Consider the following 16,366-nt stretch of genomic DNA (forward strand, 5'->3'; position numbering starts at 1 on the left):
TTCCCAATCCCCTTGTGTCTTCACTACTCTGAATAACTTTGTATCGTCTGCAAATTTAATCACCTCACTCGTCATACCAATGTCCAGATCGTTTATAAAGATGTTGAAGAGCACGGGTCCAAGCATCGAGCCCTGTGGCACCCCACTGGTGACGCTCTTCCAGTCCCAGTATTGTCCATTTACCCCCACTCCGTTTCCTATGCTCCAACCAGTTTTTAATCCACGTGAGTATTTCACCCTCAATTCCATGGCTCGCAATTTTCCAAAGTAGTCATTCATGTGGAATCTTGTTGAACGCCTTCTAAAAATCCAGATATACAGTGTCGACCGGGTTGCCCTTGTCTATCTGCCTGTTTACTTCCTCAAAGAAGTGCAGCAAGTTCGTCAAACAAGATCTGCCTTTGCTGAAACCGTGCTGGCTGGTCCTCATCAGACCGTATCCATCAAGATGATCGATGATACAGTCCTTTATCAGTGCCTCTACCATCTTTCCCGGTACCGAGGTCAGACTCACCGATCTGTAGTTTACCGGATCTCCCCTCAAACCTTTTTTTGAAGATCGGCATAACATTCACCACCTTCCAGTCTTCTGGAATCTTTTCCGATTTGATCCCTTGATAAGGTGGCTGTTCAAATCTTCGGCTCCAGTGGACATTATTACTCAGTCTCTTCACGAGTTCAACATTGATCTGTCTCAGCCCCAGTGTTCTCTTCTGAGTGGGGTCCGGTCTCAACCCACATCGTTCTATGGCACCCAGACATGAAAATCCTGGTTAGAGAACCCTGGGAGGTCCCTGAAGGCTTCCTCAAAGGAGTAAAAGCTATGACTAGGCCAGGGGTCTACAACCTTTAAGACATAAAGAGCCACTTGGACCCGTTTTCGAAAATAAAAAAAAACTTGGAGCCGCAAAACCATTATAAAACAAATCTAACACTGCATATATTGTTTCTTATCTTAATGCTATATACAGGATCACTAAATTGAAAATAAAATCATTTTTCCTACCTTTGCTGTTTGGTGATTTCATGAGTCTCTGGTTGCACTTTCTTCTTCTGACTGTGCATCCAATCTTTCTTCCTTTCTTTCAGCCTCCTGTATGTTTCCTCTCCTCCAGACCTCATTCTCTCCCCCAACTTTTTCTTTCTGTCTCCCCGTTCCCCCTTCTTTCTGTCTCTGTCTGCCCCCTTTCTTTCTTTCTCCGTGCCCACCCCCAAGCCACTCGGTTTGCTGCCACCGCCATCGGGGAATAGCCTCCAAGCCACCGCCGTCCCAAGCTTTCCCTGCAGAAGCGTCGCGCTGACCAGCATTCCGCTCCCTGACGTCAATTCTGACGTAGGAGAGGAAGTTCTGGGCCAACAAGGCATTTCTCCTCATTCCATCCAGCCTGAGCCCCATCTCTCCTTGATCCAGCATTTCCCTTCTGTGTTTGTCAGAATTACCATTCCACCTATTTTCCAGCATCACCCTTCTTTGTGTCCATCTCACTATATCTTCCTTTCTTTCAGCCTCCTGTATGTTTCCTCTCCTCCAGACCTCATTCTCTCCCCCAACTTTTTCTTTCTGTCTCCCTGTTCCCCCTGGCCCACGGGACTCCCACGGGGATGCCCCCCTGACCCACGGGACTCCCAAGGGGATGCCCCCTGGCCCACGGGACTCCCACGGGAATGAAAACAGCCTACCTAAATTCTGGCGATGCAGGCATGCAGCTTACAAGTCCGGCGTCGCGGCGGGAAATAGCCATGCTGAGCAGTGAGCTCAGCACGTACACAGATGAAAGCCTTGCTTGCTGATTGGTCCGGCGGCACGGACTTGTAAACTGCATGCCTGCATGACACACTACCGGAGCCGCAGCAAAGGTGGAAAAGAGCCGCATGCGGCTCTGGAGCCGCGGGTTGCCGACCCCCGGACTAGGCTGTATCCTATGGATCAGGAGTTTCAGCAAATGTTTGCTATGCCAAAAGTAGATTTCTTGGTGTCCAGGTGACTAAATGCACTTCCCAGCCCAGGAATTGTGCTGAAGGAGGCAGTTTGAGACCCTGGCCCTAGGAGTTAAGGCTGTAAGAACTTCCTTTTTAGCAAGTGCATGCCATTCTTGGCTGCAAACCCTGAATGGGACAGCTGCTCACCTGTTACCTCAGCTTGTGCTGGCAGGGGTAAACTACATTGCCGATGTAATCAGAGCCATGGCAGGAGTCTCCACATATTTCACCTCTACCCAACGCATGCTGTGGATCAACTTGGCAGGCTCTCCTTTAAAGGACAGATGTTTTTTGGCAAAGGTCTGAATGACCTTATGGCCAGTGTGCAAGATCGTCGTCCCAAGTCCTTATTGGACAGCAGACCTCAAATAGATAGGAGCCAGATTCGGAGCTCCTTTCGGGAATCACAACATTATGGCCAGTATGCCTCAGGAAGCTCATCACAGAGAACCTATCGAAGTTCCAGACAGAGAGATTCCAGAAGCTGGAATATCCAGAATACAGGTTCCCAGGCTACAACAGCAACCAAAAAACCCACAATGATGCCAGTTCCCCAGCCGCCTCACAGAAAGTTGGAGGTTGGCTTTCAGACTTTCTGGAGGCCTGGGAAAACATAACGACAGATCTTTAGGTCTTGGATATTATCAGAAAGAGTTACAAGATAGTTTACATACCCTCTGACTAGTTCTGTGAATTCTCCATCAGGCTGATTGGACCAGGTGGCCCAATGCTAAACAGGTTGCCGGACATTCAAGCCATAGAACCAGTTCCAGAAGAACACTCGGGCTTGGGCAGATACTCCCTATACTTTCTCATGCCCAAGAAAGGCTCTAACAACTGGAGGCCCATCCTTGATCTCAAATACGTCAATGTGTCCCTGAGGGTTCTGCAGTTCCAGATAGACATGGTCATTGCAGCAGTCCAGCTGGGATTTTCTGGCTGCCTTGGATTTGATGGAAGCTTATCTCCACATTCCAATTTTCCTGGCACACAGAAAGTTCCTAAGAATTCATCTCTTAGTGAATCACGACCAGTTCTCAGCACTGCCTTTTGGACCAAGGTGGTGGTGGTAGCATTTTATCTCTGCAGAGCAGACTGGCTGGTGCATCCTTATTTAGACAACGGGCTCATCAGAGCCCCCTCCCAAGAAGAGGGAGAAAGAGCAGTGGCATTAGTTGTGAACACTTTGCAAAGTTTGGACTGGATTGTAAACTTTTGGAAAAGCCAGTTAGTCCTGACTCTGTCTTTGGAGTTCTGTTCAACAGAGGCACTCAGATAGAAGCTTTGGGGGCAAATCACAAACCTCCTGTCAAAGCCTACACCATGGCACTGCCTCCAGGTGCTGGGGTTGATTGCAGCTGCCATAAAAGTAGTGCCCCGGACGAGGGCGCCTATGCGTTTACTCCAGGATGCGCTGTTGTCTCGTTGGTCTCCTCAAAGGGACTCCCTACCAGCTTCACTGCACTGGACGGAGGCAGCCTGATACAGCATGCACTGGTGGCTCCAACCACAGTCTCTAGCGAAGGGAAGTCCACTTCAGGCCTATTCCTGGGTTACGCTGATAACGGGTGCCAGCCTGCTTTCCTACACCCATTTGTTCTGGACTGGTCTGGACAACAAGGAAGGTTAAATTGTCTTACTTGATGATAAATGTTTTTCCTTTAGTTCTACCAGAGCAGTCCATTGTGGCATTTATCTTTGACAGTTTTCCTGCTAGGTTTTCTGGCTTTTATCTTCAGGGTTGTATAATTTTCTCATTCTCACATAGCTCTTGACTTGGTGAAATACGTGTATGTCAGCTGAGTATTTACCTTGCTGGCTGCTACAAGCAACGATGAACTATTTAAATTTCTTTATGGTTGTATTACAGTATGCATTATAGTGACATGCCTGGCTATTCAACATATTTAACATTTTAGGGCTGCTCTATTCCCTTAAGAGGCAATTCACTTGTTTTCTGTCTCCTTCTGCTGGTGAATGGACATAACCCATTTCTTCTGGACTGGTAGGAAAGAAAATGATCAGGAAAGACAATATTTCCTAGCCACTTAAAGCCTTATAAATTAGCATTAAAATGTTAAATTTTATTCATCATTGTACAGCATATAGTATAAGAGCATAGCTTATGTTCAAAGTTCTTGGGGCCTCTAGTTTCTTTCATCTATAGTGTAATCCTAGCTAATCTTTTGTAAACTGCATAGAACTTAAAGGTAATGCAGTCTAGAAATGGATTTTTATGTTTATGATAAAATGCTGTGCTCCAGTCATCTATCCATCAGTCAGCAGCATTTTATGCCATTTGAATTGGATGCAAAGCTTTGGCAGACAATTCAAATTACAATAGTCAAAGTTCTGATAGAAACAGTGCATGCAGAACTATGGAATGTTATGAGGAAAAAAAGGTTACAGCCTGTACTTATAGGTTACAATCAAAGCTTATAAAACACATTCTTAACCACAGCTTTAACCTTCTAAAGCTGTTACTGAATAAGACCCAATGAGCATCTTACCATCTTCTGGAGATTGATGAATACTGAAAGACTAATGGCTGCACCAGCTCACATTAAAAGGCAGGATATTCTGAACCTTTTCTGTGTCTAGCTGTCTGCAGAGGGACATACCCACTAGGCCAGGGGTGGGCAACTCCGGTCCTTGAGGGCTGGAATCCAGTCGGGTTTCCCCCAATGAATATGCATTGAAAGCAGTGCTTGCAAATAGATCTCATGCATATTCATTGGGGAAATTCTGAAAACCCGACTGGACTCTGGTCCTCGAGGACCGGAGTTGCACACCCCTGCACTAGGCTGAACTGGTCTGGCATGGAGTATAAGGGATGTGCTTAAAATATAAAACCATATAAAGTTCTAGCTGTATATGTGAATTTAACATTGCGGGTGCATATTTGGCAAATACTATTTTTAAGTATATGGAATCTGATTATTTTTGGAAAGCAAATTATGGAAAACTATTCCTGTAAAAAGATATGCATTATGCTATAATGCTTTATTGTTTAATCCTGGTTTTCTTGTGGTGGTGGTAGGTTTTGGTTTTTTTAGTACAGTAATGAAAATATTGAACAATCTTGATAGAAACTAGAATAATTTGGAATAATTTTCTAAATAGATTTGTAGGTGCATCCTATGGGAGGCACATTTTCCCAATCTAGTATGTTCTTTGAAAGCTATTAAATGTTTTATTTATTTGTATGTGTGGCTGTAAGTTATGCACTACAGTTATGCATAGCGATTTGTTTAAAACAGCTGTAGAAAAAGGAAATTAAACTGATAGAAATTTTTACTTTTTCCAGGTACCTGTTCTTCATGGTATTAATCAATCTGGGCCTTTCAATCAAGTCCAGCCATTCTTACCAACCCCAGTACAAAATCCAGGAGCCTTTGTTCAGAATCAAACAGGTAGGGCCAGTAAAGTCCTTCAGCAATTTGTGTGTGTATTTGTACTGTCATTTTGAGGAGATAGTTAATCTCCTTGTCTCACTGTATTGCCATATGCCTGGAAAGGGCTGCCTGAATCATTATGTCATGTTCCGTCTCTAGCAATATTCAAATCCAAGCTAAAAGCTCACTTTTTAAAAACTGCTTTCAACTCTTAACTCCCCCTCACTGCTCTCAGATATCTGTACCCATTGTATCATTTCTTCTACCAGAACCTCCCCAACCCTGAGATGTCCTGTCTGCCTGTCCAGATTAGATTTGTAAGCTCTTCTGAGCAGAGACCGTCTATTGTATGTTAAATGTACAGCGCTGCATATGCTTTTCAGTGCTATAGAAATGATAAATAGTAGAGCAGTAGAAGAGCTTGACTGAGTGGTGCAGGCAGTAATTTGCTGCTGAGGTCCAAAAAGTATTAGTTTTCCATCAATGGGCTGGACTGAGTCTGGCACACAAGTGGGTGATGTCATCTTCATTGCCAGAAAATTCAAGGGCTGATTGAAAAATAATGAGACTGTTGGGTTTTTTAAAAATTATTATTATTCAAAGTCAGATAACTAAAACAGCTATACTCTGTTATAAAAGATACATGGTGAAAAGCATTGGACCTTGATATTGCCATACATCACTCATAAAGCCACTCTTTGGATCAGTGGAGTTTACTTTCCAGGCAATAGTTAATTCTCTTTGAAGAACAAGTGAACAAAGCCTTAGTTACTTGTGAGCCATGTGCTCTTCCTAAGTTTCTACCAAAGGTAATCCGGCCTTTCCATGAAATTGAGGGAAATGCTTTGCCCAGAATCTCATAGAAGTCTCTCCACACTCTGGATTGTAAAAGGGATTCCTCTTACTACCTCACAGAACAGTATCCATCAGAAAGTCTGTGCACCTTTGATCCCAATAGAGTTGTTGTCAGTAGTCAAGCAAACTGGTAAATTGACTAGCATTGTGTAATTTGTTAAGAACTTTAACCAGCAAAGTGAATTATCAGGTCAGAGCCACTGTAGCTTCTTTGACTCTCCTGAAATATAAACCGAGGTAATCTTTTTCCCCCCAGTACAGAACAGAAGGGACCTCTCCTCCCTTCTCTGGTGTTCTCTCTGCTGGCTCTGCAGCCAAAAAGTCAGCCAATCTGCCCCCCTTCCGGTCGCGTCCCCCTTCCCAGACCCACTCCGGGCCTACAGTACTGCCCTGGTGGCCCAGTGGAGTGGGGAACCGGAGCTACCTTCAATCCCTTCCTCCCAGTTTTTCCTTCCACCCACTTCGCCCTTTCTTTCATTAACTTAGGCAGAGAGTATCAGACAAAAAAGTTAGAATGATGATGAGAGCTGCCACAGAGGCTTCCTAGGGCCTCCCCTGGGCCTTGTGTTGAAGAACACTGTTCTAAGCTGAATGGGAATAATCTGCCTGTCCTTAAGGATTGAAAACCCAGTATTGAAGCACTGCTCCCTACTGGCAGCAATGCAGTTGGCGGGCTCTCGCTCAGCTTAAGGGAATCATTGTTCACTGTTTGTGCTAGGTATTTGTTAGCTGCCTTTACTTGAAGGCAGGTTATAAATGATTAAACATTTATTCCCTTCTCTTTCCTCTGGCTCAAAACATAGTAGCTCTTCTGTCCTGAGAGCTGTGAGTTTCTAAACTCTGGTACACCAGCATGGCCAGTGACTCCTCAAACATGATCTCAGGCAGCCATTTCAGGTGTTAAGGTCTTTGAAAAGTTGCTGGGATTGTAATTGTCATGTCCTTTCTCTCAGTCCTTGCCAGGATTCAAACTAGCAGGTTGGGTGATTGCTAGACTGTTCAATAAGCCCTGTGTCCTATATGATTATAATTGAAGCTTTTCTATTTAAGGTGGTCCTCCATTTCCATACTCTGAGAATCATCTTGGTCAGCTTGATGTAAATGAGTTGTTCTCAAAACTCATTTCAACAGGAATTCTTAAATCATCACAGGCTGACTCTTCTTCAACTCGTAAGTATATATATATATTTTTTTTAAAAAAAATTTATTTTATTTTTAAGATGTAGACGCCTCACATAATTTACTTTATTTAACAGTCAAATTACAATAGTGTCTTGTATACAACCTTTTTCTTCCTTGAGAACTAAGGGCTTGATGCTTAACTACAATAGTTCACATACCACATGGGAATGAGTAAATGATGCATTTAGAGAAAATTGATATATGTAGTATGTAAATTATAGCAAGCAATTTTTTTTATACTCTTTGCCCTTGATTTGATTTTTCATGTCCTGTTGAAAGTAGAGCTGTATAGGGGGTATAATGTTTTATTAAATGAATTGCAGCAGTTGTAGTAATTGGGCAGAATTATTTTATATGCTATATTTGGGACACTGAATTAAGGAAATGGTTTTAAAACTATTGTAACTAGTGTGAAAATCTATAATCCGTATTAAAATATTTTTCTCTTTTAAGAACCAAGTGACGTTTCTACTCAGCCTGTCCCTGAGGAGGAAGAGGAGGAAGAAGAAGATGATCAGAATGATGATCAGAATATACCAGATCTCACTAATTTTACAATTGAAGAGCTAAAACAGTACGTAAATTAAGAATGTAGCATTGCTTGAGGAGATGAATGCACTACACTAAAATAGATTAGTCATTCCATGTCAAGTGGTCTAGAGCTCCCCATGGATTTTGATTTAATTTTGTGTGCTGAATCTTAACATGACCCAACTGAACTCCGGTAGAGTTTAAGATCTACCAGTGGAATGAGTATTTGAGGAGATATAACTCTTTGTTTGATACCATACCACAGCCATTTACAGTATCCCTGCAAAATTTTCACAACTTTGAGTCAAAATATTTCATTGGTATTATATAAGCAAAACAAATGAAACTTGGCAACATTATACAACTTTTTACGATCTATTCAGTTGAATTAATGTGGGATTTTCATTTTTTGAAGCTGCCATATGTAAAAAGTCTCAAAAGTGGGCCGGAAAAATGAAGCTATCTCCGTAAAATTTTGTCTATTATTTTGTAACATAACTTTGTTCTTAAATATATGATTTAAACTTACACGCTAATTTGTTACTTTACAATTTGACTTAAAATTTTGTGATTAAAAAAAAAACAAACATCAAAAATGGGGCATTCTTTGTCACCTTTCCAGCCCAATAAAGACTTCACTGATGGGTAATAGCTCATCATGTCCAGCATGTGGAGACTGAGACCAAACGTTTGGTTATAGTACTTAATAGCTGTCCCTCCTTCTATCTACCAGTCTTCTCTCAGTCTCCAGCAGGTGTTGGTCTTGGTGAGCTGTACCCATCTCCCCTTGTTAGCACTGTTGGGAATTTGTTTAGGATTCCCTGTCCCCGTTCTGGTGCCTGACTTAGCTAGGAAGGACCCTGTTTAGGGGTCCTTCTGACCTTGGTGGTGTCAAACCCGGTGGATCTCATTCTGGGTCCCTTCCCCCTTCCCTCCACCTCCCCAAAATTTTGTAGAGGTGCCTCAGCTCTAAACCTTGCCACCACTACAGGCAAGGTTTTGAGAGCCAGTGGAGTCTGATCTGTAAAAACAAAAAAACCTGAGGCACTGCTGGTCTGAAGAGGTTCTTCAGTGCTGAGTAATTGTTTTTTATATTAACTGGCACTTTTGTTTTGCAGCTAAGTCCCGTCTTGTGCAATGAGCACTTTCACCGGAAGAAAGTGCTCACTGTGCTCCAGACACGAGGCAGGCCGCTGTGAAGGGGAAACCGCATTGGCTGCCGGCGTTCAGGCTTCCCCTTCGCGAGTGCTTCACGAGCTGGCAGCTGACAGTGGGGAACCTTGGGCTTCCCTCGCTGTCCATGCAGGGATTTCCCGAGCTGCCGATGGTCAGGGTAAAAAGGATTCCCTTATCACCGAAGCTGCTGGCGACTCCCTTACCGCTGCTGCTGCTGGCTTGCCAGCTTCAGCGGCTGGGACAGCTTAGGCTTCCCAGACGCTACAGGCCTCGGAGGGGTCGTTTTCGGCAGGAACCTCTCCATTTTTGGTGGAAAGCACCTCCATTTTGTCTGCAGCCTCAGGTGACCTTCTCCCTGTGTTGGAAAGACAGGAACAGGTTTCTGGTGGGTCCTCTGCTTTGACAGTGAGTCCCATTGGGCCGCCAAGGGGTTTTTCCTCCTGATATTCTTTTTGCCTTATGCAAGGCTTACTTTCAAGCAGCCAGAGGTCCTGCTTCCGCCCGGGGGGGGGGGGGTCCCTTCTCGTCCACTCCGGTTCAGACCCTTTCCGCCAGTCGCAGGTAGCTTGGGACGAAGATTTTGTTTCTGAGGAACAGTTTTCAGTGGGTGAGGACCTGGACCTTCTGGGAGACTTCCAGGATCCTCTTGGGGGGATGGATGCTGGTAGTAGGGCTTTTGTAGTTCTGTCTACTGGAGGACAAAGGGATTGAGGGGTACAGATAAGAGTAGAGGTAAGGTTATAGGGATAGGATTAGAGGTAAATGGTAAAATTAGTCAGAGACCACTGTTCAGGCAGTGGGCCTGATGGGCCGCCGTGGAAGCGGACCGCTGGGCAAGATGGACCTCTGGTCTGCCTCAGCGGAGGCAACTTCTTATGTTCTTACTCTTAGCAGGTCCTCAAAAGGGGGATGGCGGTTCTAAGGCTACCATTGCGCGCTGGATCAAGGAGACTATTGCTTCTGCTTACCTTGCTTATGCTGCCTGTTCTGGAATTCTTCAAGGCTCATTCCACTCAGAGTTAGGCAGGTTCTTGGGTTGAGCTTTCGCTTGTGCTTCCAGTGGATATTTGTAAAGCTGCAGTTTGGTCTTATCCCAGGACAAGCAGGCAGGTATTCTCACTAGTGGGTTATGTCATCTGACAGAGCCCGGATACGGACATCTTGCAAGCATGTCTTGCTTGAAGAAACTCAGAAGTTTCGAGATGCCCGCACCGCGCATGCGCCAGTGCCTTCCCGCCCGATGCTCCGGGCGTGTCTCCTCAGTTCTTTTTCTTCCGCGGAGCTGAGAAGTCTATCTTCAATTTGCGCCCATTGAATCTCGTTTTTGCCGCGGGTTGAGTTCTTTTGGCTCTCCTGTGCATTTATTTCTTTCTTTGATTTCATTTTTCCAAAAAAAAAAAAAAAAAAAAATTTTCCTTCCAATACCGGGTCGGCCGCATGGCTGGGGCCCCGCGCCTTCGACCTTGCGGCGGAGCTTTTCCGGCCTATGTCCCGGCCGATTACCGGTTTTAAAAAGTGTAGCAAATGCCAGCGCGCGATTTCGCTCACGGACCCTCATCGACGCTGCTTACAGTGTCTGGGACCGGATCACTTCCCGAAATCGTGCCGGCCTTGCTCCACTCTGACGGCGAGAGCGTTTAAGCGTCGCTGTCTGCTGTGGGAGTCCATGTTCAAGATGGAAGCTTCATCGGATCCTGCAGCTTCGACATCGACATCGACGGGTGCTTCGACTCCTTTGGCGAAGCCCTCTGCCTCCCCGGCTGCTTCGGGCCTCCTGAAGCCGGCATCGTTCACACCGGTTTCGGCCCCGACTTCGGCGCCTTCATCCGTCTCCTCGGAGCAGGTATCGACCCCGACTGTTCCACCAGTGGTGCTAAAGGTGCCGAAAACTGGCAAGCAGAAGCACGCAGCACCCAAGGAGCGCGGAGACCGTGCGGAAGGGCCCCCTTTTGGTGCGGATCCTTCCATATCGGCTTCGTTGCGGTCCATCCTGGAGGCTCAGTTCGTGGAGCTCATGCAGACCATGGGGCCTCGGCTGATTGCCACCATCCAGGGTGACCAGCTTCGGCTTCGAGGGGCGGACCGCCCCCTCCTCCTCCTCCTCGCCGCACGACCTCGTTGCTCGGCGAGGAGGAGCGGCGAGCGGTGTCCGGGTCCTCGAGGAGGTCCTCTGTTAGCGCTGTACCTCCTTTTGAACCGATTCCCTCGAGGAGGGCCTCCCTTAGTGATATGCCTCCCTTGGAGCCCATCCCCTCGAGGAAAGCCTCGTTTAGTGACCTGCCTCCCTTGGAACCGATTACTCCGCCCCATGACTCAGTATGGCGTCCACCTTCGGGGCCACCCAGTCCTGGGCATAGCAGGAAGCAGGACGAGTTCTTCCGAACCCCCTATCAAACCAGGGCGGCATCGGGGGAGGCGCCGACTTTGCCGCCTCTGCGATCGACGGCATCGAGTCCAATCTGCTCCTTGGAGGCGTCTGACCCAGTTTCTCACAGACGGGCTCGATCCCCTTCCAGGCATCGGGAGGGGCATCGATCCAGACATTCTTCGAAGCATTCATCTCGACACTCGACCGTTTCGCCTCAGAAGAAATTGCCTCGGTTGGGGTATGCGGCTTCGACTGGGTCTCCTCCTCCGGGCCCGGAGTTCGAGGACACCGAGGTTTTCTACTTGTCCTGTTGCTCGCAGGCCTCTCTGGAGCCTGAAGCCTCTTCTTCTTCTAGTCCGTCTCGCAGACCGGCGACGGCGGACCAACTGTCCTTTTCATCGTTCCTCAGGCAGATGGCGGATGACATGGACATTACTCTCGATGCTGGGTTTCGATATTCCAAGGAGTACCTCGATACCATGCACTTGCCTCGTCCTCCAGCAAAGTCCTTGCGGCTTCCCCTGCACAAGCTCCTCGACCAGACCTTCATGCGATGCTTCGAGTCTCCTTACTCTATCCCTGCGGTCCCTGGCAAATTGGATGTGCGGTACCGCACGGTGCATCATAAAGGCTTCGAGGGTCCTCAGCTTTCTCACCAGTCCCTCCTGGTCGAATCCTCGCTCAAGCGGTCTCATCCTGGCCAGGTCTATGCTTCAGTGCCTCCGGGCCGCGAGGGCAGAACCATGGATAAGTTTGGTCGACGCATCTATCAGAATTTGATGATGGCGTCTCGAGTCCTGAATTACAATTTCCACTTTGCAGCCTACTTGGAATTTTTTCTACCTGTGCTTCGGAAGTTCACACCATACATCGAATCCCAGGCTAGGTTTGAGTTTGAAGAAGTGGTTGCTTCGCTGTCCCAACTTCGGCTTCAGTTAATGCAATCTGCCTATGATGCGTTCGAGCTCTCCGCCCGAGCGGCGGCCTGCTCGGTGGCGATGCGCCGGTTGGCCTGGTTGCGGACCATTGATATGGACCCGAATCTTCAGGACCGCCTGGCGAACGTCCCGTGTGCTGGGGCGGATCTTTTTGACGAATCCATCGAGACTGTCACGAAGAAGTTGTCTGACCACGAAAAGTCTTTCCAATCCATCCTTCGGCCGAAGCCTAAGCCTCAGCAGTCTCGACCTTCTCGTCCGCCGTTGATTTATCAGAGGCGTTATCAGCCGAGGCAAACTCCACCTGCGAGGCAACCGGCGAAGCGTCAGCCTCCCCAGAAGGGTCAGCCTAAGTCTCAGTCGCCTGCTGTCCCTAAGACCACTCAGCCTTTTTGACTGTCTCGTCGAGGGCATAACCAACCTCGTTCTGCCTCCCCCTGTTTTTCCCATCGGAGGGCGCCTCCATCATTTTTATCATCGCTGGGAGGCCATTACAACCGACCTCTGGGTCCTTAGTATCATCAAAGAAGGATACTCTCTTCATTTCCATCGGGTCCCTCCGGACCACCCTCCAAGAGAGTATCCTTCTAACTTGACTCAGACCGCCCTTCTTCTTCAGGAAGCTCAGGCTTTGCTCCGGCTTCGTGCCGTGGAGCCGGTTCCGACGGACCAACTGAACCAGGGGTTTTACTCCCTGTACTTCCTTGTTCCGAAGAAGACGGGCGACCTGCGACCCATTTTGGACCTCAGGGTCCTCAACAAATTCCTAGTCAAAGAGAGATTTCGCATGCTGACACTTGCTTCTCTCTACCCCCTCCTCGAGCAGAACGACTGGTTATGCTCTCTGGATCTCAAGGAGGCCTACACTCATATTCCCATTCATCCGGCCTCTCGCAAGTTCCTCAGATTTCGGGTGGGACATCTCCATCTGCAGTATCGAGTGCTTCCATTCGGCCTGTCTTCGTCCCTTAGAGTCTTCACCAAATGTCTGGTGGTGGTGGCCACGGCCCTCCGGAACCAAGGTCTTCAGGTATTCCCCTACCTCGACGACTGGCTGATCAAGGCTCCCTCGGCCTCGGGGGTCCTCTCTGCGACCCTGTCAACGATTCTGTTCCTGCAGAGTTTGGGATTCGAGATCAACTTTCCCAAGTCTCATCTACAGCCGACCCAGTCTCTTCCCTTCATCGGGGCTGTTCTGGATACCGTACGTCTCAGAGCATTCCTTCCTTCTCAGCGCATGGATGCTCTTCTTCATCTCTGCCAGTCTGTGTCTTCTCGCCAGACCATCTCAGCGAGACACATGATAGTCCTCCTGGGCCACATGGCCTCTACAGTTCATGTGACGCCGTTTGCCAGACTCCACCTCAGAATTCCTCAGTGGACCCTGGCATCTCAGTGGACTCAGGTGTCGGATCCGTTGACTCGACACATCATAGTCACTCCTGCTCTTCGGCTGTCTCTGCTCTGGTGGATGACCTCTTCGAATCTATCCAGAGGTTTGCTGTTTCATTCTCCTCCCCACCAGAAGGTTCTCATGACCGATTCCTCGACCTATGCATGGGGAGCGCATCTGGATGGGCTTCGCACTCAGGGATTCTGGACCTGTGCGGACCGACTCCATCAAATGAATCTTCTGGAGCTCAGAGCCATCTTCAATGCTCTTCAAGCTTTTCAACATCTGCTTCACGACATGGTGGTCCTCATTTGCACCGACAATCAGGTCGCCATGTATTATGTCAACAAGCAAGGGGGCACGGGCTCGGCCTCCCTCTGCCAGGAAGCTCTCAGAGTCTGGGATTGGGCGGTTCGCCACAACACCTTCCTCAAAGCTGTCTTCATTCAGGGGAGGGACAATGTCTTGGCGGACAAACTGAGTCGTCTTCTCCAGCCTCACGAATGGACACTCCACTCCAAGCCCCTTCATCAGATCTTTGCTCAGTGGGGAACGCCTCAGATAGACCTCTTTGCGGCTCCCCACAATTTCAAGCTGCCTCAGTTTTGCTCCAGGATCTACGCTCCTCATCGCCTCGAGGCAGATGCTTTTCTGCTAGATTGGGGGAATCGCTTTCTGTATGCGTTTCCGCCATTCCCTCTCATTCAAAAGACTCTAGTCATTCAAAAGACTGAAGTCCGAACATGCTACCATGATTCTGATAGCTCCTCGGTGGCCCAGGCAACCTTGGTTCTCCCTTCTTCTTCAACTCAGCAGCAGGGAACCGTACCTACTTCCAGTGTTTCCTTCACTGCTTACTCAGCATCAGGGGTCTCTGCTTCATCCCAACCTGCAGTCTCTCCACCTGACAGCTTGGTTCCTCTCAACGTAACACCGCACCAGTTTTCCCAGGCGGTGAGGGATGTCTTAGAGGCTTCCAGGAAGCCTGCTACTCGTCAATGCTACTCCCAAAAATGGACTAGATTTTCTTCATGGTGTATTTCCAATTCTAAGGAGCCTCAGCGAGCCTCCCTATCCTCTGTTTTGGACTATCTTTTACATCTGTCTCAGTCTGGCCTCAAGTCGACATCTATACGAGTCCACCTGAGTGCTATTGCGGCTTTCCATCAGCCTCTACAAGGGAAACCTCTCTCTTCTCATCCTGTGGTTTCCAGATTTATGAAAGGACTTTTTCATGTCAATCCTCCTCTCAAACTGCCTCCAGTGGTTTGGGATCTAAATGTTGTCCTTTCTCAGCTTATGAAACCTCCTTTTGAGCCTCTGAGCAAGGCTCCACTAAAGTTTCTCACTTGGAAAGTGGTTTTTCTGGTGGCCCTCACATCTGCTCGCAGGGTCAGTGAGCTTCAGGCCTTGGTGGCGGACCCACCTTTCACAGTGTTCCATCATGACAAGGTGGTCCTCCGCACTCACCCGAAATTCCTGCCTAAAGTGGTCTCTGAATTTCACCTCAACCAATCCATTGTGCTTCCAGTGTTCTTTCCAAAGCCTCATTCTCATCCTGGAGAATCAGCTCTTCACACTCTGGACTGTAAACGTGCTTTGGCTTTCTACTTGGATCGCACCAAACCACACAGAACGGCTCCTCAACTTTTCGTCTCCTTTGATCCAAACAAGTTGGGACGACCTGTTTCGAAGCGCACCATCTCCAACTGGATGGCGGCTTGTATCTCTTTCTGCTATGCCCAGGCTGGATTACCCCTTCCCTGTAAGGTCACAGCACATAGGGTCAGAGCAATGGCAGCCTCTGTAGCCTTCCTCAGATCGACACCGATTGATGAGATTTGTAAGGCTGCCACTTGGTCCTCGGTTCATACGTTCACCTCTCATTATTGTCTGGATACTTTCTCCAGACGGGATGGGCAGTTTGGCCAAACTGTGTTACAAAATTTGTTCTCCTAAGTTGCCAACTCTCCCTCCATCCCATTGAGGTTAGCTTGGAGGTCACCCACTAGTGAGAATACCTGCCTGCTTGTCCTGGGATAAAGCAATGTTACTTACCGTAACAGTTGTTATCCAGGGACAGCAGGCAGCTATTCTCACGTCCCACCCACCTCCCCTGGGTTGGCTTCTCTGCTAGCTACCTGAACTGAGGAGACACGCCCGGAGCATCGGGCGGGAAGGCACTGGCGCATGCGCGGTGCGGGCATCTCGAAACTTCTGAGTTTCTTCAAGCAAGACATGCTTGCAAGATGTCCGTATCGGGGCTCTGTCGGATGACATAACCCACTAGTGAGAATAGCTGCCTGCTGTCCCTGGATAACAACTGTTACGGTAAGTAACATTGCTTTCTTTGCATTCCTTTGTGCGACACTACCGTGTGGACGTTCAGGTGCGTCGGGACGTGGTGTTCGGTGAGCGTGTTCTGGTGTTGACCTTTTGGGGGTCCCACCCGTGATAGGTACTACTTTGGTTCGTCCCATCAGTGAAATCTGTACCAGTCTGGAAAGGTGATAAAGAAGGAGAAATTAGGTTCATACCTGCTAATTTT

At 47.9% G+C, this 16,366-nt stretch overlaps 1 protein-coding gene across 2 annotated transcripts in view; it reads left to right on the plus strand.

Annotated features, from left to right (window-relative positions):
- Nucleotides 1-16,366, plus strand: part of PCF11 (PCF11 cleavage and polyadenylation factor subunit) — an 81,118-nt gene that overhangs the window by 46,638 nt on the left and 18,114 nt on the right. For both annotated transcript variants that reach the window (XM_033947859.1, XM_033947860.1), the window contains 3 exons: nt 5,288-5,393; nt 7,281-7,400; nt 7,866-7,986. In XM_033947859.1, coding sequence (XP_033803750.1) covers nt 5,288-5,393; nt 7,281-7,400; nt 7,866-7,986 — 347 coding nt within the window. The remainder of the gene's footprint in view (nt 1-5,287; nt 5,394-7,280; nt 7,401-7,865; nt 7,987-16,366) is intronic.

The sequence above is a fragment of the Geotrypetes seraphini genome, chromosome 6, assembly GCF_902459505.1.
Source record: "Geotrypetes seraphini chromosome 6, aGeoSer1.1, whole genome shotgun sequence".
NCBI classification, from domain to species: Eukaryota; Metazoa; Chordata; class Amphibia; order Gymnophiona; family Dermophiidae; genus Geotrypetes; species Geotrypetes seraphini.